This window comes from Engystomops pustulosus, chromosome 5 (genome assembly GCF_040894005.1).
Source record: "Engystomops pustulosus chromosome 5, aEngPut4.maternal, whole genome shotgun sequence".
NCBI classification, from domain to species: Eukaryota; Metazoa; Chordata; class Amphibia; order Anura; family Leptodactylidae; genus Engystomops; species Engystomops pustulosus.
Genome location: NC_092415.1, coordinates 5,765,105 through 5,788,305, shown reverse-complemented (window position 1 = coordinate 5,788,305; position 23,201 = coordinate 5,765,105). Strand labels below are relative to the sequence as shown.

Below are 23,201 nucleotides of genomic sequence, written 5' to 3'. Positions count from 1 at the left end.
CCGACATCACATCCCGATCTAGATCCTTCCTGCCCAAGAGGTGCGAGTAGAAGGATCTGACGACCTCCAGAATCCCTGATCTGGACCTTTTCAGGGATCCCGTACTGTCAACCAGTCCTGTGACAACTTTACCATTCACTGACATCTTGCAGTTTCTGTAAGGGTCGGGCGAGCGGTATTTCCCGTAATCCCTCTCAAAAACCAAAGATGCGTGTCTATCGTACTGACACCTCTTCAGCAAGGATTTCACTCTGGAGATGTCCTCACGACTACCTCCAGTCGAGACGAGATGCTCGAGTTTCCTCCTCAGGCCCTGATACAGGCGGTACCTGTCCAGGCTCCTGAGGCTCGAGAGCTGGCGGAAGAATCTCGCCACCCTTTTCTTGAGCATCTCCCACCACTCTGACTTACTGCTACAAAGGCCCAGCAATGGTACCTGGCTCTGAAGAAAGTCCTCAAAGGATTGTCTTATCTCCGCTTCCTCCAGGAGAGACGAATTGAGCTTCCAGTAGCCTCTTCCCATCCGGGGGGTCTCTGTAACATTCAGAGAAAACAAAATTAGACAGTGGTCGGAGAACTCCACCTCAACAACGGACACTGCTGAAGAGATGGCTTCCTCCTTTAAATAAAACCTGTCTATTCTAGACCTGCAGCTACCCCTATAATAGGTGAACCCCGCGTGGCCTGGGGTGTGCCGGATGTGGACATCCACCAGGCGAGCCTCACTGGCTATGCTATTAAGAGCGACGCTATCATAAGTCAGGTTGTCTCTGGAACCTCCCCTATCCTGGGACCTCGTGACAGCATTGAAGTCCCCTCCAAAGACCACCTGCCGACTTGTAAAAAGGTAGGGCTTGATCCTCATAAAGAGACACTTCCTGTCCCACTTGGACTGGGGACCATAGATATTAATTAGGCGAAGTTCTTGTCCCTTCATGAGGACATCCAGGATCAGGCACCTCCCCATTTCTAACTCAATAACTCGTCTGCATTCTACCGGTGCGGTAAAAAGGACCGCCACTCCGCTATACGGCTCGGCCGCAAGAGACCAATAGGAAGGCCCGTGTCTCCATTCCCTCTTAGCTTTAAACACGGCCGCCAAATCTGGCAGCCTGGTCTCCTGCAAAAATAAAATGTCGGCTTCAACGCGGCCGAGAAAATCAAAGGCCGCAAATCTAGCCGCATCAGACTTAATGCTGGCGACATTAATGGACGCCAGCGTCAACGGAGTGGGTGCCGCCATCATGAGTGATTGAGTTAAACAGCTTTTTTCTTATTGCTTCCCCTCCCCCGACTCTCCTCTGACGATGATCCCTTTTCTTTTTTCCCATCAGATTTAGGGCAACTTCTTTTTAATGAAATTGTGGTGTCCATGTTATTATTGGACCCCAAGGACCCACCCGGACCACCCTCTCCTTCGTCCTTGTCTCCTGACTCTGAGTCAGTCTCCCACTCTGAGGACCCAGCTTCCCCAGAGGATAGAGACTCGGCGCCCCCTGCAGGCTGCTCCGCCGCCACCTCCAGAACCCCACCCTCAGCCTCTCCTTCCGAGGAGGCGATCTCATCGAGGGTGAGGAACCGGTTGGAAAGCTCAACCAGAGGGGAGGAAGTTTTCCCTTCCTTAGGTACCTTAGATACGCCGCGCTTTTTCTTTTTCTGCTTGCGCTTATTTTCTAGCCAAATCCTGTTATCCTCATCCATACTCTCATAATGGGAGGACGTGGAGGACATGGCACCTTTCTCGCGCTCCATCCTCCTGACCTCCTCATCCAACTCATCATCCCTCAGGGCCTCAGTAGCAAGACCAGCCTCTGAGGAAGGACCCAGGGTCACCCCAGCAACCTGAGGCTTCCCCAGTTCTCTCCCTTTTTGTCTGGCTTCAAGCCGCCTCAACTGAGAAGGTGACTTATTCTTACTTTTCTTCACAGGCCCCTCAGCTCCTCCACCTCTGCTGGTACCTTCCCCAGCAGAAGCAACCTCATGGCTCTCCTCCACTGGGGTCACAACCGCATTGGCAAAGGAGCGAGGACAACGGCTGAAAGGGTGACCGAGCTCACCACACAGGTTACACCTAATGTCCTTACAGGATGCAGCGAGATGACCTAGCCCACCACACAAAGCGCACTTCTGCACTTGGCAGCTGGCGCTAAAGTGTGTGGGGTCACCGCACCTGTGACAGACCTTCGGCTGCCCCTGGTAGAAAATCAGGATTCTGTCCCGCCCAAGAAAGGCTGAAGAGGGAATGTGGGCGACTGTGCCGCCTGAACACTTCAACTTCATCATGAAGGTCCAGGCCCCAGACCAAATGCCAAATTCATCGCGGTTTTTCTGAGGTACCTGAACTACTTCGCCATAACGACTTAGCCAAGTCATGATGTCCATGCAAGAAAGTGACTCGTTACGGGTCAAAACGGTCACCTTCTTGACTGCGTTTTGGCGAGACACTGCTTGCACAGCAAAGTCTCGCCATGTGGGCTCGTTCTTTGCCAGCTCATAATTCGACCAGAAGAGCTCTAAGCCCTCCGGCCGGACAAAGCTGACATCGAACTCCGGAGTACCATAAGGATGTATCAGGGCAAAGATGTCACTAGCCCTGAAGTTCATCCTCAGGAGGAGCTCCACCACCCTTGACCTGGGTGGGCATGCGTCACTGCCCCTCCAGCGAAGACGAACCACATTCCTACGGGCAGCTCCGGGCCCGGTTGTGGGTAAAGACCATACAGTCTCTCCCCCCCTTTTCTCTTGGAAGGCTGCCAGGCCATGCCTGTCTGTCCAGAAGGACAGATCAACATCTCTCCCCTCTACAGTGATTGACTTTTCCCCTCTCCTGAGAGCCTCCAGAAGACGCCTTTGCAAAACGCTATTCCCAGAGTCAGGAGACAAGGAGTTAACCCCACTTGCCCCAGCGGTGACACTCGCATAGCTCCTTATAGGAGCGGCCACCACTGGGGGTGCAGAAGGTCCAGCACGCACAACAGGATCACCCCCCTCAGCACCATTCACCACTCCCACATTCACCACACTATGTGCATTACTGCCTCGCTTCCTTGCATCACTCACACCAGCTGGGCCAGGAGGACCTGGGGTTGCCTCGGCGTCACTGGGCACTGGGGGTAGAGCCACCTCCATAGCTGATACAGCCTGAGAAGAGGCAGCTCCAACCCCGATCTTAAAGGTGCCCTCTGCCTCATTGGCATTAACCCCTTGTTGTCCAGTAGTTTTTTTAATATTTCTGCTCTGCTGCTCGCTGGATGCAAGAGGCCACTTGCCCTTGCAGACTCCGGACAGTCTTTTTGTGCCCTCTCCAGGGTCTGATGATCCAATGCAAAACAACACTTTTCCTGCGCCTTTCTCTGCAGGCTGCTCGGGATGCTTGGGAGGCGCTGCACCACAAGCCCCAGCAGCCCCATCACACTGCCGCTGCTCACCGGAGCTAGATGCAGCCACAGTGCTAGGGGCCACAGGAGCCACCGCCACTGCCCCTGGCACCAGGCCACCCCCCCCTCCCACTGGGGGGCAGCGCACAGTACCAGGACCTGCTGGATCGCCCTCACTGTCCGGCCTTTCGGCCGATGCCTTCCCTGCACCATCCTTGCTACTGCAAACAAGGCTGGTGCTCTGCGCCATGATGGAACGTGGCTTTGCAATCTCCCCGCACCCTGGCACCGAGTCCACTGCAGGATTCGTGCTGGGCTGGGTAACGGGGCCTACACGACAGGCTGACACTGCTGCCCGCCCGGAGGAAACAGGGAGGGGACGAAACACCAGATTCACCTCCTGAGACGCCTTGGTCTTCCTGGCTCTCTTCTTTCTCTTTAGGTCGTCATCTGGCATATCATCGCCGAAGGAAAAGTTCTGGAGGTGAACTGGGGACTCAAGCTGACGGATCTGAGCCATTAGCGCCCCCCCCCTGGCCGCTGTCATCACTTTCCTCCTCCAGGTTGGCAGGGCCGCAGCCTGATGGTAATGGCGCTTGCTCCGCAGGCAGCCTGTCGTGCGAGGCCTGCTGGTGTTGGTGCAGGCCACCAGACGGACACGGCAGGTCTTCCTCATCCTCCTCATCATCGCCATCATCCGCCTGGATCTGAAGCCCCTTCAGTTTTCTTAACTGCTCCTGGCGCATGTCATCAAACCGGGCATCATTCTCCAACTTTTCACGGAACGGACCGCTGTGCTCGCGGATTAGATGTCGCTTCTCCTGCAGAGCGGTGACCTCGGCTTTTAGTCTGTCTATGGTGGTAAGAAAATCAGACTTTTTCTTCTTAGTGGCCACCCCCGCTAGGGCCAAGGTCTCCCGTATCTCCTCCTGGAGCCTCCTCAGCGCTTTTCCAGCTTCCTCGTACTCACGGAGGTGCTCAGCAATCCGGGAGCCATAGATGGAAGCAGACTCCCGGGCCTTAAGATCACCCCATGCTTTTTGCACACCTCCGTGAGCACCCAGCTTTCCAGCTGAACCACCAAGCTTTCCCGCACACACATCCAGCTTTCCAGGAGGAGCACTCAGGCTGATGTCACTTGCCTTGATCTTCTGTGTTCCGGAGACCTTGCGGCTTCCCTGGGTCTTGGGGGTGGCAGCCGAGGTCACATCGCTGCGTCCTTGGCTCCGGGCAGATCTTCTCACCCCCTCCGCTTTGGCCGGTAACTGGTTTCTCCTGCCCCCCGCCGGCCTGGTCCGGGAGGCAGAAGCCTGGGATTTTCCTGCAGGATTCATCCCACAGAACCCACTCCCTCCCTGGGGAGGAGAGAGCAGGCCTGGGTGGATTGATCTTCCACCAGGTGGTGCAGGAGCTCAGCAGCAACAACCACACCCGTCAGTAGCACACAGCAGAATGAGATTGCACGCACTATTCTGCTGCTGGTGCAGTCACTGTGTACATACATGACATTACTTATCCTGTACTGATCCTGAGTTACATCCTGTATTATACCCCAGAGCTGCACTCACTATTCTGCTGCTGGTGCAGTCACTGTGTACATACATGACATTACTTATCCTGTACTGATCCTGAGTTACATCCTGTATTATACTCCAGAGCTGCACTCACTATTCTGCTGCTGGTGCAGTCACTGTGTACATACATGACATTACTTATCCTGTACTGATCCTGAGTTACATCCTGTATTATACCCCAGAGCTGCACTCACTATTCTGCTGCTGGTGCAGTCACTGTGTACATACATGACATTACTTATCCTGTACTGATCCTGAGTTACATCCTGTATTATACCCCAGAGCTGCACTCACTATTCTGCTGCTGGTGCAGTCACTGTGTACATACATGACATTACTTATCCTGTACTGATCCTGAGTTACATCCTGTATTATACTGCAGAGCTGTACTCACTATTCTGCTGCTGGTGCAGTCACTGTGCACATACATGACATTACTTATCCTGTACTGATCCTGAGTTACATCCTGTATTATACCCCAGAGCTGTACTCACTATTCTGCTGCTGGTGCAGTCACTGTGTACATACATGACATTACTTATCCTGTACTGATCCTGAGTTACATCCTGTATTATACCCCAGAGCTGCACTCACTATTCTGCTGCTGGTGCAGTCACCGTGTACATACATGACATTACTTATCCTGTACTGATCCTGAGTTGGTGCAGTCACTGCTAACCACCCCTTTAAGACTTCATCAGATCCACATTTGTGTATGAGGAGTGACTGCCTACAAGATCCGTCTTGCTCTGTCACTGGGGTCTCAGCTCACTACTTGCAGGGTGACTCTGTGATGCCCCCAGCACCAGGGGGAAGGGAGGGGGGGTGCAGCTTTATGGGGTGCAGGGAAATAATGGCGTCTAATTTCTCTCCTTCGTAATTGCATTGGCTGGAGGTGCTGGAAAGTGTAAAAAAAAACGCCACAAACATCAGCGCAGATTTCCGTGACCCCAGGAGCGCATTGTGCGAGCGGAAAGCACGAAAAAAAAAAAAAAATCAACAAAAAATAATTGCAATTTGTTTTGGCGGCCAGTGGCAGCAATTGGATTTGGTAATTTTCAGAAAGCAATTAGAGATGAAATAATCAAGAAAGTCGCCTCTGCGTGGCCTCGTTAGTATAACGATCTACCAGGATCAGGAAATGGCGCAACAAGACGAAACGTCCTCCAAGCACTGCAACTGTGCTACATTTTGTATCCAGACCTCCCCCAAATATGAGTGCGGGTCTCAGCTTGGCCATTGCTGATATCTCTGATGAAATCTGCAGTGATCTCTCACCTGAAGGTAAATATTCCTCACACTGCTGTGCTCTGAGCTCTCTGCACTGAACTGCTGCACAACCCCCGTTCTAGTGAGTGACTGCTGTGGTATTTAAACCAAAGCCAGCTATGGCTTTTCCAGTGAGGTTTGGGGATTTGCAGCAGCGTAACACAGAATGTACAGAGCACAGCAGTGTGAGGACATGCCCCTAAGGCTTTTGGAGAAGCAATAGTCCTAGAATATAAATACATATTCCACAGTGCTGCTGCTACTAAAAATACACAGAGAGGTCTGATTAGAGATCTCTTTATGACAATGCTCCACACTGACTGCAAAGAGCACAGGGCACAGCAGTGTGAGGACACGCTCCCCCAGTGCAATTGAAGAAGCTACATTACTAGAATAAAAATCAATGTATAACATACAAAAGCTTATAATAACACATCTCTGTAGGGATACTACCTAACACTGGCTACAGAGTACAAAGAGCACAGCAGTGTGAGGACAGACCCCCAGTGCAAGTGTGGAACCTGTAATCCTGGAAAATAATTCCATATTGTCACTGTCCTGCTGCTACTACTACATTTTTCCAGGGACGATACATGACACCAACTGCAATACAGAGCGCACAGCCCACAGCAGTGTGAGGACGAGTAGGGGATATGCAGAGCTGTGTGAGGACAGGGAGGATGCCGGTCAACAGAGGCTCATCTCAGAATATGTAGATGCTGTGGTAAAGTGACTGCTGTCCCTAAGAGGCTTTACAGATGGAGGGGGGCTTTTAGTTTCCGGGTAGGAGTTTGGGAAAGTTCTATTTTAAGTAAATTTGGAAACATCACACGACTGACGTCCCCATTTCTGTGATAACCCAATCTACACATGTCCTCCCTCCCAGATATGTGCAACATCAGCAGATTTTTGGGACGATAAGATCTTTGAACATTGTATCATCCAGTGATCAACTGTATGTGTCCATGAGCAGCCACTAGTGGTGGTGCTGGGTACTGCAGCCTGTCCACTGTCTTATAATCACGTGTTGATATAATGATTGTATCCATTGAAACAGAGCCAAGAGAAGAATCTGTGCAAATCTACATTGATCTTAAGGGGTTAAAACTCCCTCTCTATAAATAGGACCTTATGTACATTTTGTGTCAGTAATAAAATGCTAGAGCAACAGTAAGGACTGACACTGTCACAGGCCGCGTGATACCAGGGAGAGGCTGTAATGGTGATAGTGATGATCTATATGCCATACAGGGTCTGTAGAAAGCTGGGTGGGTGCTGTAGTGCTGTGCAGAGCAGTGCATGGAGCGTGCTCAGCTCCGCGATTCCTATCATAGAGGCCATTAATAAATGAACTTATTGCACTGTAATTAGTGAGAAGCTCAGATTTGCAGATTTTACCTGCTGGGCGCCGTTTAGCCCCGTGCTGGGATCCCCTCCCTGTGTAACTATACATCTCTTCAATACCTGCGCCCCGGAGCCTCACACTGACTCGTCTCTGCCTGATGGATGGGCCGGAGACTACTGCTCACTGGGAATTATTAGAGCTGAATAATGGACGCACTCAGGGCTCTGCTACATCAGGAGCCAGGGGGCTCCCAGCATCAGCGAGATGAATGTGATGTAGCAGAACTGAGTACAGAGAGGACACACCCAGCTCTGCACTGCTGTAATGTAACATAGCATTATATACTGATATAGCAGAGCTAAGAACAGAGAGAACAGACCCAGCTCTGCACTGCTGTAATGTAACATAACATTATATACTGATATAGCAGAGCTGAGAACAGAGAGAACAAACCCAGCTCTGCACTGCTGTAATGTATCATAGCATTATATACTGATATAGCAGAGCTAAGAACAGAGAGAACAAACCCAGCTCTGCACTGCTGTAATGTAACATAACATTATATACTGATATAGCAGAGCTAAGAACAGAGAGGACAAACCCAGCTCTGCACTGTTGTAATGTATCATAGCATTACATACTTATATAGCAGAGCTGAGAACAGAGAGGACAAACCCAGCTCTGCACTGTTGCAATGTATCATAGAATTATATACTGATATAGCAGTGCTGAGAACAGAGAGGACAAACCCAGCTCTGCACTGTTGCAATGTATCATAGAATTATATACTGATATAGCAGTGCTGAGAACAGAGAGGACAAACCCAGCTCTGCACTGCTGCAATGTAACATAACATTATATACTGATATAGCAGAGCTGAGAACAGAGACATCTAACTTAAGTGTGCACTGCCGCAATGTATCCTACAACAATGTTACCGCTGCAGTAGTAGGTAAAGTTTGTCTTTATCTATAATGTACACGTACAACATTATTTGAAAAAATATACAAGGATATCCATCAATGTAAATAATCTTTATTGTTTACAAATAAAAATGTCCCTTACAGACACAATAAAAAACCACAAGATGGACAATACAGACTGGCACATACAATGCACACCACCCTAGTGTGAAAGAGAACAATGCTATTGTAATCCCTCATAGACATCAATTGCAATTTAGGACCCTGTTAAGTCCAGAGCAATGACAAAAGTGCTACACAAGTAATTCTACACACAGTCTGTCTGCATCACACAGGTAAAAATAAAAGCTGTCAAACTGCCCCTGAAACAGGGACAGCAAAGAATATAAAAGAGTGCAAAAACACAGGCAAAAGCAGAGGTTACAGAACAAACCACAGATGGGAGCAAGGACCCGACATGTTTATGTCTATGAGGGATTACAATAGCATTGTTCTCTTTCACACTAGGGTGGTGTGCATTGTACGTGTGTCTGTCTGTTACTCTTGTATTGTCCATTTGGTGTTTTTTATTGTGTCTGTAAGGGACATTTTTATTTGTAAACAATAAAGATTATTTACATTGATGGATATTCTTGTATATTTTTTCAAATAATGTTGCCGTGTACATTATAGATAAAGACAAACTTTACCTACTACTGCAGCGGTAACATTGTTGTAGGATACATTGTGGCAGTGCACACTTAAGTTAGATGTCTCTGTTCTCAGCCCTGCTATATCAGATTATTTACATTGATGGATATTCTAGTATATTTTTTTTCAAATAACGTTGGTGTGTGCTTTTTGCGAGAGGAGGTGAGTTGCTGTGCCCGACGCTCAGTGGCGCCTAAAATATTTTGGTTTAGTTTTATCTATAATGTGTCTAAACCTGCTCTATAATGAACTGCAGTCTTCAAATATGCTGTATCTAAACTTACCCTGTGTGATACTGTCTGCTGTGTATCTAACCTTACCCAGTGTGATACTGTGAATCCAATCCATTCATGTGTGATACTGTCTACTGAGCCGTGTATCTGATCCTATCCTGTGTGATACAGTCTGCTGGGTTGTGTATCTGATCCTATCCTGTGTGATACAGTCTGCTGGGTTGTGTATCTGATCCTATCCTGTGTGATACAGTCTGCTGGGTTGTGTATCTGATCCTATCCTGTGTGATACAGTCTGCTGGGTTGTGTATCTGATCCTATCCTGTGTGATACTGTCTGCTGGGTTGTGTATCTGATCCTATCCTGAGTGATACAGTCTGCTGGGTTGTGTATCTGATCCTATCCTGTGTGATACAGTCTGCTGGGTTGTGTATCTGATCCTATCCTGTGTGATACAGGCTGCTGGGTTGTGTATCTGATCCTATCTGTGTGGTACAGTCTGTGAGGCTGAGTATCTGATCCTATCTGTGTGATACAGTCTGTGGGGCTGTGTCTCTGATCTTATCATGTGTAATACAGTCTTCCGGAGCTATGTATCTAATCCTATCTGTGTGATACAGTCTTCCGGAGCTATGTATCTAATCCTATCTGTGTGATACAGTCTGCTGGGCTGTGTATCTGATATTATCCTGTGTGATACAGTTTGCTGGGCTGTGTATCTGATCTTATCATGTGTGATACAGTCTGCTGGGCTGTGTATCTAATGTTATCATGTGTGATACAGTCTGCTGGGCTGTGTATCTGATCTTATCATGTGTGATACAGTCTGCTGGGCTATGTATCTGATCTTATCATGTGTGATACAGTCTGCTGGGCTGTGTATCTAATCTTACCATGTGTGATACAGTCTGCTGAGCTGTGTATCTAATCTTATCATGTGTGATACAGTCTGCTGGGCTGTGTATCTAATCTTATCATGTGTGATACTGTCTGCTGAGCTGTGTATCTAATCATATCATGTGTGATACAGTCTGCTGGGCTATGTATCTGATCTTATCATGTGTGATACAGTCTGCTGGGCTATGTATCTGATCTTATCATGTGTGATACAGTCTGCTGGGCTGTGTATCTAATCTTATCATGTGTGATACAGTCTGCTGGGCTGTGTATCTAATCTTATCATGTGTGATACAGTCTGCTGGGCTGTGTATCTAATCTTATCATGTGTGATACAGTCTGCTGGGCTGTGTATCTAAACTTATCATGTGTGACACAGTCTGCTGGGGTGTGTATCTAATCCTATCTGTGTGATACAGTCTGCTGGGGTGTGTATCTAATCCTATCTGTGTGATACAGTCTGCTGGGGTGTGTATCTAATCCTATCTGTGTGATACAGTGAGGTCACCCAGTCTCTCCTCTGTCTTTCAGGTCTCCCAGCTTTGGTCGTGGCGATATCTGTCGGTTTTACGAAGGCGAAGGGTTACGGATCAGCCAATTAGTAAGTGACGCTCGTGATGTGATGTGTTCACAATGTTACTCTTTTGTAGCATTTGAATCTCCAGGCCCCTCCCCTTATTTAGGCCCCACCCCTTGGCCAGTGACCACAGTTTCCTGGTTTATTATCATTGTGATTGAAACAAAGACTTAACCCCATGTGGGTAGATTGGTTTTGTTTCTTAGTGATTTCCTGGGAATGAGCAGAGCTGCAGGGTAAAGCAGAGGAACAGAGTCTAGTTTATTCCTAGAACAGCGCCACCCCTGTGTGCAGGAGCAGAGCTGTAATACCAGACACCGCCTGGGTACAGAGAGGGCGCTGTTTGTGTAGGAAAGCTGCCATTACATCATATTCCCTGCTCAGTCGGGCAGAAGGGTTAATGGACAGGGAGGGGGGGCAGATCACTGAGCGGATGCAGCAGAGCTGAGTTTGTCATTGGTCCACGTGACTCGGTGTCTGCAGAGCTTGTTATGTATTCAGCTCCTGCCGGAGACCCACAAGACTGCAGCAGCGTTTAATCAGCAGCAGCCACCACTCTCCCATCATCCACTCCAGGAACGCCGAAATATTTAGGCTAAGCCCCCGCCCCCCTCCCCATTTTATTTCCATCTCTAGTCTAATCACCTCTGGGTTATTGCCGGACCCGGCGCCCTCCTGCTCCCCCCGTGTGCAGCCCAGGAGGGGCCGCTGCCGGTTCTGCAGCCTGATCACATCCACTGCAGGGGCATTTATCTTACATTCTGCAGATGGGAGGGGGGAAGTGTAAAGGAGGCGGTGAAAGGGTTAATGCCAGGTTTATTCCCTACATACATCACAGTGTACATGAAGCTAGATGGTCATTGTCACCCGGCTAGAGGTACTTACCCGATACAATGGTGCACAGGTCATACTGCACTTCCTAGAGATTACAGTCTGTGGGATCAGATAGTGCTGCCTCCTTCTCCCCTGTGAATGATACAGATAGTACTTCCCACTTCTCCCCTGTGAATGATACAGATATTACTGCTCCCCATGTCTTTCCCTATAAATGATGTAGGTACAGGTAGTACTTCCTCCCTGTCTCTCCCTGTAAATGATGTAGGTACAGATAGTGTTGCCTCCCTGTCTCTCCCTGTAAATGATGTAGGTACATATAGTACTTCCTCCCTGTCTCTATTTGTACATGATGTAGGTACAGATAGTACTTCCTCCCTGTCTCTCCCTGTAAATGATGTAGGTACAGATAGTACTGCCTCCCTGTCTCTATTTGTAAATGATGTAGGTACAGATAGTACTTCCTCCCTGTATCCCCCTGTAAATGATGTAGGTACAGATAGTACTTCCTCCCTGTCTCTATTTGTACATGATGTAGGTACAGATAGTACTTCCTCCCTGTATCCCCCTGTGATATACAGATTTATATTCCATGATTGCAGCTTTACCAAGTACACTCGGGGGGGGGGGGGGTTCTTACACTGCTGTGCTCTGTGCTCTCTGCAGCCAGTGTTATGTACTGTCCCTGGAGAGATGTGTAATCATACCTCACACTGCTGTGCTCTGTGCTCTCTGCAGCCAGTGTTATGTACTGTCCCTGTAGAGATGTGTAATCAGACCTCACACTGCTGTGCTCTGTGCTCTCTGCAGCCAGTGCTATGTATTGTCCCTGGAGAGATGTGTTATCAGACCTTTCTGTATGCTGTAGCAGCAGGACTGTGAAATATGGATTTATATTCCAGGCTTGTAGCTTCTCCAAGTGCACTTGGGGTGTGTCCTCACACTGCTGTGCTCTGTGCTCTCTCCAACCAGTCTCTGGTATTGTCCTTGGACAGATGTGTAATCATATCATAGTGCCACTAAGACAGAGAGAAACTTTTTTTTTGCAGCAAAAAATGCACCTGGAAAAGCTACAATCCTGGAATATAAATCCATATATCACAGTCTTGCTGCTACTAACAGCATACATAGAAATGTGATGACACATCACTCCAGGAACAATACCTAACATTGGCTGCAGAGCAGTGTGAGGACATATGTGCACTATTTGGAATAGCTACAGTCCTTTAATATAATTCTATATATCACAGTCCTGCTGCTACTAACAGCATACACAGAGGTCTGATTACACATCTCTCCAGAGACAATACCTAACATTGGCTGCAGAGAGCTCAGAGCACAGCAGTGTGAGGAGATATGTGCTCTAGGAATAGCTACAGTCCTGGAATATAAATCTATATATCACAGTCCTGCTGCTACTAACAGCATACACAGAGGTCTGATTACACATCTCCCCAGGGACAATACATAGCACTGGCTGCAGTCTGTATGGTCACATCTTTTTCTACAATCCCTTTAAAGGACACCTGTCATCAGGTCTGTGTCACTAGTCCTGTCACCTCTACCTGTTGGAGCAGCTCACAAGGATCCCATCCCAGCCTTTATCTAGTTATTTCATACATTATTCATTGTAAAATCATATATTTTTTATCATGTAAATGAGGCTGGTCACATGGTCAGAGGCAGTGATGTCACCCCTGTTACCCCTCCCCTCTCCTCCCCCTGCTCATGTCTGTGTGTAATGTATAGTAAAGCATGGCTAGTGTGCGCTGCATCTGCTGACATGCTGCATCCTCCTAATATACAGGTGAGAGACACAGACATCAGCTACACATGAATCTGACATGTTCTGCTGTAACATGGCTGCCTGGAGCTGCTGTATCTCTCCTAAACACACACACATGCACACACAGGCTGCAGGGGCGTGGCCACCACCACCAGGAAGCACATAGAGGAGCCATTACACCATCATACCTCACACCATTATACAGGCTGTCAGTCATGCACCGGTGGTGTGGCTGTGCCTCCCACTCATGAATAGAGTGGACAGCTTGAATATGCTAATGCTTCATTGGACATTTCACAGGTCATTTGCATACAGCTTTAGGACCTCATTGCTTAGGTTTACAGGCATGTAGAGGGACAATGAAGGGATAGAGACAATGCTCTCTAATGGCAGTTTATGAAAATATATTTAGTTTAGGGAGGTTATTTTGCATGACGGGTTCTCTTTAACAACCAGGATGAGGGTGGAGGTGGGAGATGGAGGTGCAGCCAGTTGTCTTTCACAGGCAGTGATGAAGAGGTGACACAGAGAGGCTGATCTGTGTATCACTCAGATTATTGAATATTAGGGAGGCAGTGCTGGGACATTATATATATAATATGTGGATGATACATAAGGGTTAATATGTGGCGGTGCAGAGGACCTGAGTGTCACAGCTGCTTCCGCTGCCCGGACATCTGTCACTACAATATTGGCTTTGGCCCTGGAGCAGAAACAATTGACCGGGTCATGTGTCTGCCGTGTCATTGGCATTCAGGCGGTGAAGTCCGGACGCCTGGCACAGCAGCGCAGAACCTTTCATCTCTGTGCCAGACAGTCTCACACTAGTCATTTTGCTGTCAGGCCGAGTAGAGCAGAGACGCATCGCATTTTCACACTGTCCGCTGTGCGCAGGGCGGGAATCTTCACCACAGAAAGAGAGGGCAAAGCAAACCGGGCGATGGGGGAGGGGGCGAGGAGACCGCCAGGGACTGCCCTGATGTGTGGTGGAGGTCCAGACCCTCATAGATCTCATCTGTTACATTATTGGAGTTTGTTACATTTTGTAACCTTTTCACTCCTGGAAACTGTCAGCAAGCGGCTGCCGATGGATCTGCTGCTTCTACTATCACTTTCCACTTTAGATGAGTTGCGGGTCATTTGTGCTAATGACATCTCAAAGGAAAAAAAAACTGTTACCGCCTTCTAGAGACTGGGGAGACTGGCAGTTATGATAGTATGTTATGCTGGTGCGCTGTACTGGATGGAGAGCGGTGTACTGGTGCGCTGTACTGGATGTAGTATGTTGTACTGGATGTAGTATGTTGTACTGGTGCGCTGTACTGGATGGAGTATGTTGTACTGGATGGAGGGCGCTGTACTGGTGCGCTGTACTGGATGGAGTATGTTGTACTGGATGGAGGGCGCTGTACTGGATGGAGTATGTTGTACTGGTGCGCTGTACTGGATGTAGTATGTTGTACTGGATGTAGTATGTTGTACTGGTGCGCTGTACTGGATGGAGTATGTTGTACTGGTGCGCTGTACTGGATGGAGTATGTTGTACTGGTGCGCTGTACTGGATGGAGTATATTGTACTGGTGCGCTGTACTAGATGGAGTATGTTGTACTGGTGCGCTGTACTGGATGGAGTATGTTGTACTGGTGCGCTGTACTGGATGGAGTATATTGTACTGGTGCGCTGTACTAGATGGAGTATGTTGTACTGGTGCGCTGTACTGGAAGGAGTATATTGTACTGGTGCGCTGTACTGGATGGAGTGCGTTATTCTTCCAATCAGTGAAAGTCCAATCAGATTGGACCAGCAGACGCCTCTCCCCCTGTGTGTAAGAGATAAGGAAAGGCTAAACTATGGGCACAGCCCCTTATAGCTGCATTCACAATCCTCATGTGTGCATGTTACAGAGCATGGCGGGCAGTGCACTGCAGATACCACTCCTGACTCCTCCTGCAGACACAGGTGGTACATCCTCATCCCAGCCATAAAAAAGGAGCTCCCCTTAAAGTCTGTGTAATAATACAATCTATTCCTATACAATGTATCCACAATCCTTCTGACATAATACAATGTAATACACATAACGGCGGGTACAACCTCTAGCAGCCATAGGCTTCCTCAGGAGGAGGAGCAATCTAAGCAATCGGTGGCTCTCTACTTGTCCGATGGGTGGCGTTGGGTTAGAACCGATCCACAAGGACCGCCCACTGGACAGTATGGAGCCTAATTAGCATATAGTAGCAAAAATAGCAGCACCGATTGCTCCGGAACGGTGGGGACTAGAGAAGAAATGTAACCACAATCATCATATCGACTCCGTAGGTGGGAGTAGGGACGGGACCTCTTAAAGGGATTCAGCCAACGTCTTTCCATTCTGAAGCCCTCCTCATCTTGTTCGGATTTCTCACTCCTCTCCCTCTCTGCTTCTCTCTAGGGGTTGTGTGGCTTCTCCGGGGCACATTGCTATTCGGGGCACGGGGTAACGCTCTTGTTTGTCTCTTGCAGTTGCTGGCTGTCTCTGGAAGGAGGTCTCCTCTACGCCTTCGTGGGCCCCGCCGCTGCTGTTGTTTTGGTATTTTGTTTGATGAATCCTCCCTATTGCTTTTACCTTTAAATCCGAATGACTGAGACACATGAGAGGGAAGGAGCCGGGAGGGGGGGGGACAGGATTTGGGGAAGGCTCCACATTGATGCTTAGTTCATAAACAATAGCGGATTAATGATCTCACAAATCCATAATCCGACTGCTGAAATCTCCCAACGTAGGAATTATAAGGCGTGTGGTCTCCACATGTCCATGTAATACCCCAGAAGGTCAGGCTGAATATCTAGATGAAGGTGAGCACCTGAGACTCGGGAGGGGGGCAGTGCTCAATGCAGGATGGGGCCCCAGTGCTCAATGCAGGATGAGGCCCAGTACTCAATGCAGGATGGGGCCCAGTGCTCAATGCAGGATGGGGCCCCAGTGCTCAATGCAGGATGGGGCCCAGTGCTCAATGCAGGATGGGGCCCCAGTGCTCAATGCAGGATGGGGCCCCAGTGCTCAATGCAGGATGGGGCCCCAGTGCTCAATGCAGGATGGGGCCCCAGTGCTCAATGCAGGATGGGGCCCCAGTGCTCAATGCAGGATGGGGCCCCAGTGCTCAATGCAGGATGGGGCCCCAGTGCTCAATGCAGGATGGGGTCCCAGTGCTCAATGCAGGATGGAGCCCAGTGCTCAATGCAGGATGGGGCCCAGTGCTCAATGCAGGATGGGGCCCAGTGCTCAATGCAGGATGGGGCCCAGTGCTCAATGCAGGATGGGGCCCAGTGCTCAATGCAGGATGGGGCCCCAGTGCTCAATGCAGGATGGGGGCCCTACCTCTGAGAATATCAGTGCATTAGGTGAGATTCCCAAGGGAACCATGATTCATGTTTGAGCGCTTCTTCTGCCCCCATGAATTCCCTTTTTGAGGGACAATTCTAAATCCTCAACGACCTTAAATTCCAATGTAACAGCCCACTAAGTGCACTTTTATGCAAATATTAGGCCCAACTTATTGTGAAAATTACTCAAGAAGTGGGACAATTGTGAGACACTTCCCAACATTGTTTCATATAAATATGCACAGCTCCGTGTAGATTATATGTAGTCCCAGTCCCTCCACAACTGGTTAGATCAGGTATCATAGTGTCTATGCTAGGAGAAAACTGTCCCAGTCCCAGTGACATCATAGCTAGTGATGACATCACTTTAGAGACAATTTAGGAATGAATAACGGGTCCCAGCAGGTCTTCTGTAGGACCAGAACTGATACTTTGGTCCAGTATTCACACTAGTGCTTTCAGTGTTAAAGAGAAACTTTCTTTGCCACACAGGGGCTGCTACGGAGATTCAGGCGCAACTTGAATTTTCTTTCTAGCCCCCAGGGTTGTCGAGATATCATTATCTGACCATTATAATCCTCTCTACTGTCAGAGAGGTGGAGTTGGAGCAGAGGAGGGGGAGTTTTTTTTATGATGGTCTTGTACTTGTCAGAGAAGATTAGCATAAAACATCCCCCTCCCAGCAACTCCTCCCTGACGCTGAGAAGATTATCATAACCCCGCCCGCATCCATTTTCTGCTGCAGCTCCTCCTCTCTGACAGTGGAGAGGATTCTAATGAAGAATACTGCGACTCATATCTCCACAACCCTGGGGGCTAGAAAGAAAATTCAAAGTGCCCCTGAATCTGTGAAGCCTTCCCTACATGATGGGGTTGTTCATCTCCATATGTGTGAGGTGATGAACATACTGTAGGTTTCCACAATTATTTTTTACAAGGATTTCTTTTTTATTTGCCAACATCATCCACTATGTCATTTTCCTCTCTCCAGGTCAATATGGTGATCGGAATCCTGGTCTTTAATAAACTTGTCTCTAAAGATGGAATCACCGACAAGAAGCTCAAGGAGCGGGCAGGGTAAGTCCACCGTCAGTGTGTCTTAGGGCAGAGGATACGAGCAATAACCAGATTCCCAATGTTATAGCAGAACTTGGTGCAACATGAGCCTCATCATTCATCAGGACGCATTGTATCCATGGTTAGAATATGTAGAGCATAGTGGAGAGTATCAATCCATTGCTTGACCCAGTAATTCTTGTGGTCAGCTGGACCCTAGAGCTTGGACTTTCCCAGGTATATTATGTATATTCCATCGTTTACCAACACAAGTAACTCTAGCACAGATTGTTACTAGTTAGCTTTGCTGTGTAGACTGGGACATGGTCAGCACAATACTTACACATAATGGAGCACATTTACTTACCCGGTCCCTGCGCGATCCGGAATGTCCAACGTGGATGAACTCCGCCGCGATTCATGAAGATCGTGCGTCCGATATCCTGCATGTGCCGCTTCCCCAATCAGGTCCACCGTAGTTCACCTTCTTCTTCCTGGTGCATGTAAGTGCATGTAAGTGCATGGCTTGCACTTCATCCCGTGCGCAGTTCGAATCCGTTGGATCGACCGACGGCCCACCCCCCAATTTGTGTTGTATGATAGTCGTCACGATTGCGACACAATACGATTGCATGCCACACAACCCCCGGCGCGATCCCCGAAAAGTCGGGAAACCCGACGAAAATGCGACCGCGAGACCCTTAGTAAATAAGCCCCAATATGTATCTCCCCTTTTGTTTTACAGTTTCTAGATTAGTTTTTTTTCCTGGGCTTTCATGTAGCCAAAGCCCTTCTGCTCTCTCAGGACGGACAATGAAGATTAGACTCTCCCACCTTAGCATTTCCTAAAAAACCTAGAGCCATTGGGCACTGGAATGGCCCACGCCATCGAGATTCAGAGCAGGTTAAGTTACAGAAGGACCTTAGTGAGCACTAAGTTCTACAAGGGCATAAAAACTGGGGATTCTAGTGTTGGTGCGCAACTGATCAAATATCTGTAGATTTGTTCTAATATCAATCTTTACATTCAGAACTGCCATTCATTGCCACCACCAGGTAGGTCCATGCCTCCTCTATCCTGTCAGCCCCTTCCCCCCAATAGCGAAATATCAGTCTACTTTCCAAACACGCAACTGGTTATTGATCATATTCTGTGTCAATGTTCTAGGTTCTTTAGAAGTAATTGCTGTTCTCCATCTCCTGTGACGTTTGGAATGGTTTTACTTGTGTTGGAACACAGTTTGGACTCAAACTTAAAGATACAGAAACGAATTGTATTGTACGGGAGCTCAATTCATATTTCTAAACTTCTTATTACTTATTGAAGTACAAACATCTGTAGAGAACAATCATCGCTAATGACTATTGACCGTACGTGTGGGGTAAACCACCCTGTATACTTGTCTATGATATTTCGGGGGTATAGTGGTCAAACAGTAGTCCAGTAGCTAAAGTGTCTCATTGGATTGTTGCTAAAAAGCCCAAAGAATATCCCACATATAGAACAATTTGGCTCTAGTTCCTTCAGGAAACCTGCTGAACCTAAAATTCTTTGGAGGACACATTTGTGGTCTTACAAAACTCCAGTTGGGAAATGCCTTTTTTTCGATCCAGTCTTAAGATATCAGTTGAGATCCTTGAACTTTCTCACATGGTTGGACAAAGAGCACAATGGTCGTGGCTTTCACCGTAGTCAAAGATGTCCATTCTCCCACTGGTTTTTCTCTCCACCAGTCAAAAATGTTGAGAGGGCACCATGCTTTAGACTTCTATGAGCAATCCATTCCTTGTTGAGTAGACTTACCAAGTTCCATAATACTGTCACCTGCCCATTACTAGACTTTTTGACTTCCTCTCCGCCAGTCAAAAATGTTGAGAAGGTAGCAGATTTTCAATCCTGTAGATTCATGATGGGTCTTCCCAAGTTTTGTAATCTATCCAATCAACTCATCAGTATTTTGACTACTTCTCCTCTCCATCTTCCAACATTTTTGACAAGATACATGTTTCCCAAGTTATACTTCTAAAAAGTCTTCCAAGTTTCAAAATATATTCATCGTGCCCATCCTACAGCGGTTTGACACCTCATCTTGTGGCCCTTTGACTAGTCAGAATTTTGGAGAGGGCACATGTCTACCCAATCTTAGACTTAAAGAGGAGTCGAATGTCACTCAAGGACTTCCTACCTCTTCAAGGAGACCAAGTAAAGTCAACAAGCCCATTATCTCTCTGCTTTGACTTCATGTCCTTCAGAAAGCCCTCTCCACTAGCCACATTTTTGAGAGGACACATATTTGAGTTCCGCCTAACGCGAGTCTTAGGATGTCACCATAACCATCTCAAAGGAATAAGGAGGTTTCAAAGGAACAAGAAAAACTTGACCTCCAGTTTTATCAGTGGTGTACTAAAGGTCACCAGAAAACCCTCCAGTTATATAAATCCATCTGTTCATGGGAAACTTCATCAAGGAGCGGGAAGTATTTAAACTTTTTATATCAATGTCCATATTTGGAACCTCTAGAATGTACTCTGATATCTGATGGTTATCCACATGGGGTACAGCACAGTTTTGAATTTAAAGGGATTGGTCATTAGTAGAACATGGTTTGTGTCTTCCGTACGTACAAACTTCAAGTTTTTAGAAGCTATGTTCTAATTCTGGACAACCCCTTTAAATATAAGATAGAATTCAGTCACATCAAAAGAAAATGTGAGTCTAATTGGACTTCAAAAACTTTACATTTTTCTGAAGGAACCAAAATAAGAGCAAATCAAGTGGATTGACCACCATACCTCAGCAAAAACCTCAGCTTACATGTAGAAGATGTTTACTTAGCCTGGACTTCAGAGAATGTCAGCTCCTTGGCGCTCCTATCATCAATGGATGGAAATAAACACCTGAATAGGGACTTGAGTGACTCATTGCCGCATGTTCCTGGTTCTCCATCAGTCCTACAAGAGGTTTTGCGTATATCTGTGTTGACAGAAACTTGTTGTGTTTAAGATCCGAAGGTCTTCCATTGATTTCCCCATTAGGACTTGTCTCTACTTCCACTCTACTACGAGAAAACAGACGATGAAACGCGCTTCCTAGAATTAGCCGTAATGCCGGCAACGGCTCAAAACATCTTTGTTTACATAACAAAGCTGTGGATCTCAAGGAGCTTAATCCCTATTGATGTCTTTAAGAACCAAAAACATAAGGTCACATCAAATCCTTTTAATGGCTTAAAATCCAGAATAAATAAAGTTGATGGAGTGTTCTTTCTCACTATTAATATAGGATATAAAATTACCAGAAGCGGAAAAAAAAACTCTCCTTATCATGTGACATTGGCAGTAGATAAAATAGTTTTGGTCAAAGTTCTACAACACTAAACAAGTTTTTTTGGCGTAGGGGCAAAAAATACAATGAAATGCAAAAATAATAATAGAATTTGGGGGTCCAGACCCCATCATGATGAATTGAGGGGTTGGGGTAGAATTTTTTTGGGCTTAGGTCTAGGAGTCTTTGACCCTAAAGTTTTTGGATCAATTATACCTTTGTCTATCATGTAATTTTCAGCCTGGTAAAATAGTGTTGGTCCCATGTAGAGGACTTTTCAACCCCTAAATGTTGGGGGTTGCATAGCCCAACTTACATACTGTTGATTTGGCCACTGGTAGAACAGTGTTAATCCTTTCCAGAGCTTTGTAAACCTAAAATGCTTTGAGGGCCTGAACAATGACCATCAGATTACTGGAACCACAAAAGTTTTTGGCCAAACGACTTCGATGTAAAAAAGTTTTGGGGGCCTTACTCTTAAGTCTCCCAGGTTCACTGCTAGAAAATATAAATTGATTTTAGGCTCCAGACTCCAAAACCCCCAAACTACATTTTTTGGGGTCCAATAGCCCTCACTAAATAATCTTGGATTGACTCCTAGTTGAACGGTCTTACCAGAAGAGCAGTCATGTTTTTGGATCCTGGATATCCTCGTCTGAAAAAACGAATTGATACTGTAAGACAAAAAGAGCACGTCTAATTTTAACAAAATAATTGAAAACATTTTTTAAAAGTTTAAACCTTTTTTTTTAAAAAAACATTTTATAAAATGTGAGTTTTTTTTTTTTTAAAGTAATCTGTAATTTGATTCATTTTGATTTTACCGTTTAGTGTAAAAAAAATGGATAGGTATTTTATTTTGGGACCGAAAAATTACTTAACATTTCCCAAATGTTTGAATCAAATCTAAATTGACAGTTTTTACACAGCAGATTTTGATTTTCCAAACTGTTTTCCAACCATCCCGCCAACTATGTCCTGAACCTGGTATAGCTGTTGATGATAAGGTGTCGTAGTAGAGATGACATGAAACCTTGTGCCTCCCGCGTGCCACGTCTACAAGGGACCAGCTCTGATCGCCATAAATTGAAAAATATTTGATTTTGTTTTCCAAAAATTTTGTGCACACTTTATTTTTTTTTTTATAAAAAAATGGTGCCATTGCTAATTGCTGGTTTCCTGTTATCGTGTCGCGCTGTCTTACACCGGTTGACGTTCACAATACATGATGTCATTGCTATGCTTAGATTTCCGGTGCATTTGCCGAGCGGTAGCAGTGTGTCCTCGGTTAACCCCTTCACTCCTGAGAGCCTCCTTCTTGACTGTGAGAACTTCCATTGGACGTTTGATGTGCTGTTTTTGATTTGCCGGTGCCCTCGCTCACTTACCGAGCCTCATTAAAGGGTCTTTGTGTCCGTAAATGAACATGTTCTGTTGAGAGGAGGACTCTTAAAGTTCACAAGTACTTTACATTCAGTCCTAGTCCACATTCCTCAACTAGTTTATTAAAGGAACCATTTAATTAAAAGTTAAGCCGTTCTCAGGACATGAAAAGGGGGCATTGTCCGTGCGGAATCTGGAGAGGTGCAATTGTTATCCGGTCCTTTGTGTAGCATGGGCTGATGACTCAGGGGTGAAGGGGTGAACAGAGCATGGGGCACCAGTTTTGTTCCGTGTTTTTCAATGCACTGAATATAAAGCAAGAACCACCTTGTGTATGATATGTTTAATATAGAAGAGACTGAACATCAATTCGGAAAGTCAAAGTACTCAGAAGCCCCCAACATCAAATCGAAGCAAGTAGATTGACCTAGGGGCTTCATACTGCTCGAAAAGTTTGTTTTATGTGGAAAAAAACTGGTTGAAGGAGTTTGTCTGGAGCAACTTTAATTTACTTAGGTTTTTAGTGACTATTGTACTTAAAATGGTTGTCCGAGAGTATAAAACACTC

At 46.8% G+C, this 23,201-nt stretch overlaps 1 protein-coding gene across 6 annotated transcripts in view; it reads left to right on the top strand.

The window, feature by feature from the left end:
* Nucleotides 1-23,201, top strand: part of ADGRB1 (adhesion G protein-coupled receptor B1) — a 460,553-nt gene that overhangs the window by 402,199 nt on the left and 35,153 nt on the right. For all 6 annotated transcript variants that reach the window (XM_072151085.1, XM_072151084.1, XM_072151082.1 and 3 more), the window contains exons 22-24: nucleotides 10,840-10,909; nucleotides 16,009-16,075; nucleotides 17,861-17,946. In XM_072151085.1, coding sequence (XP_072007186.1) covers nucleotides 10,840-10,909; nucleotides 16,009-16,075; nucleotides 17,861-17,946 — 223 coding nt within the window. The remainder of the gene's footprint in view (nucleotides 1-10,839; nucleotides 10,910-16,008; nucleotides 16,076-17,860; nucleotides 17,947-23,201) is intronic.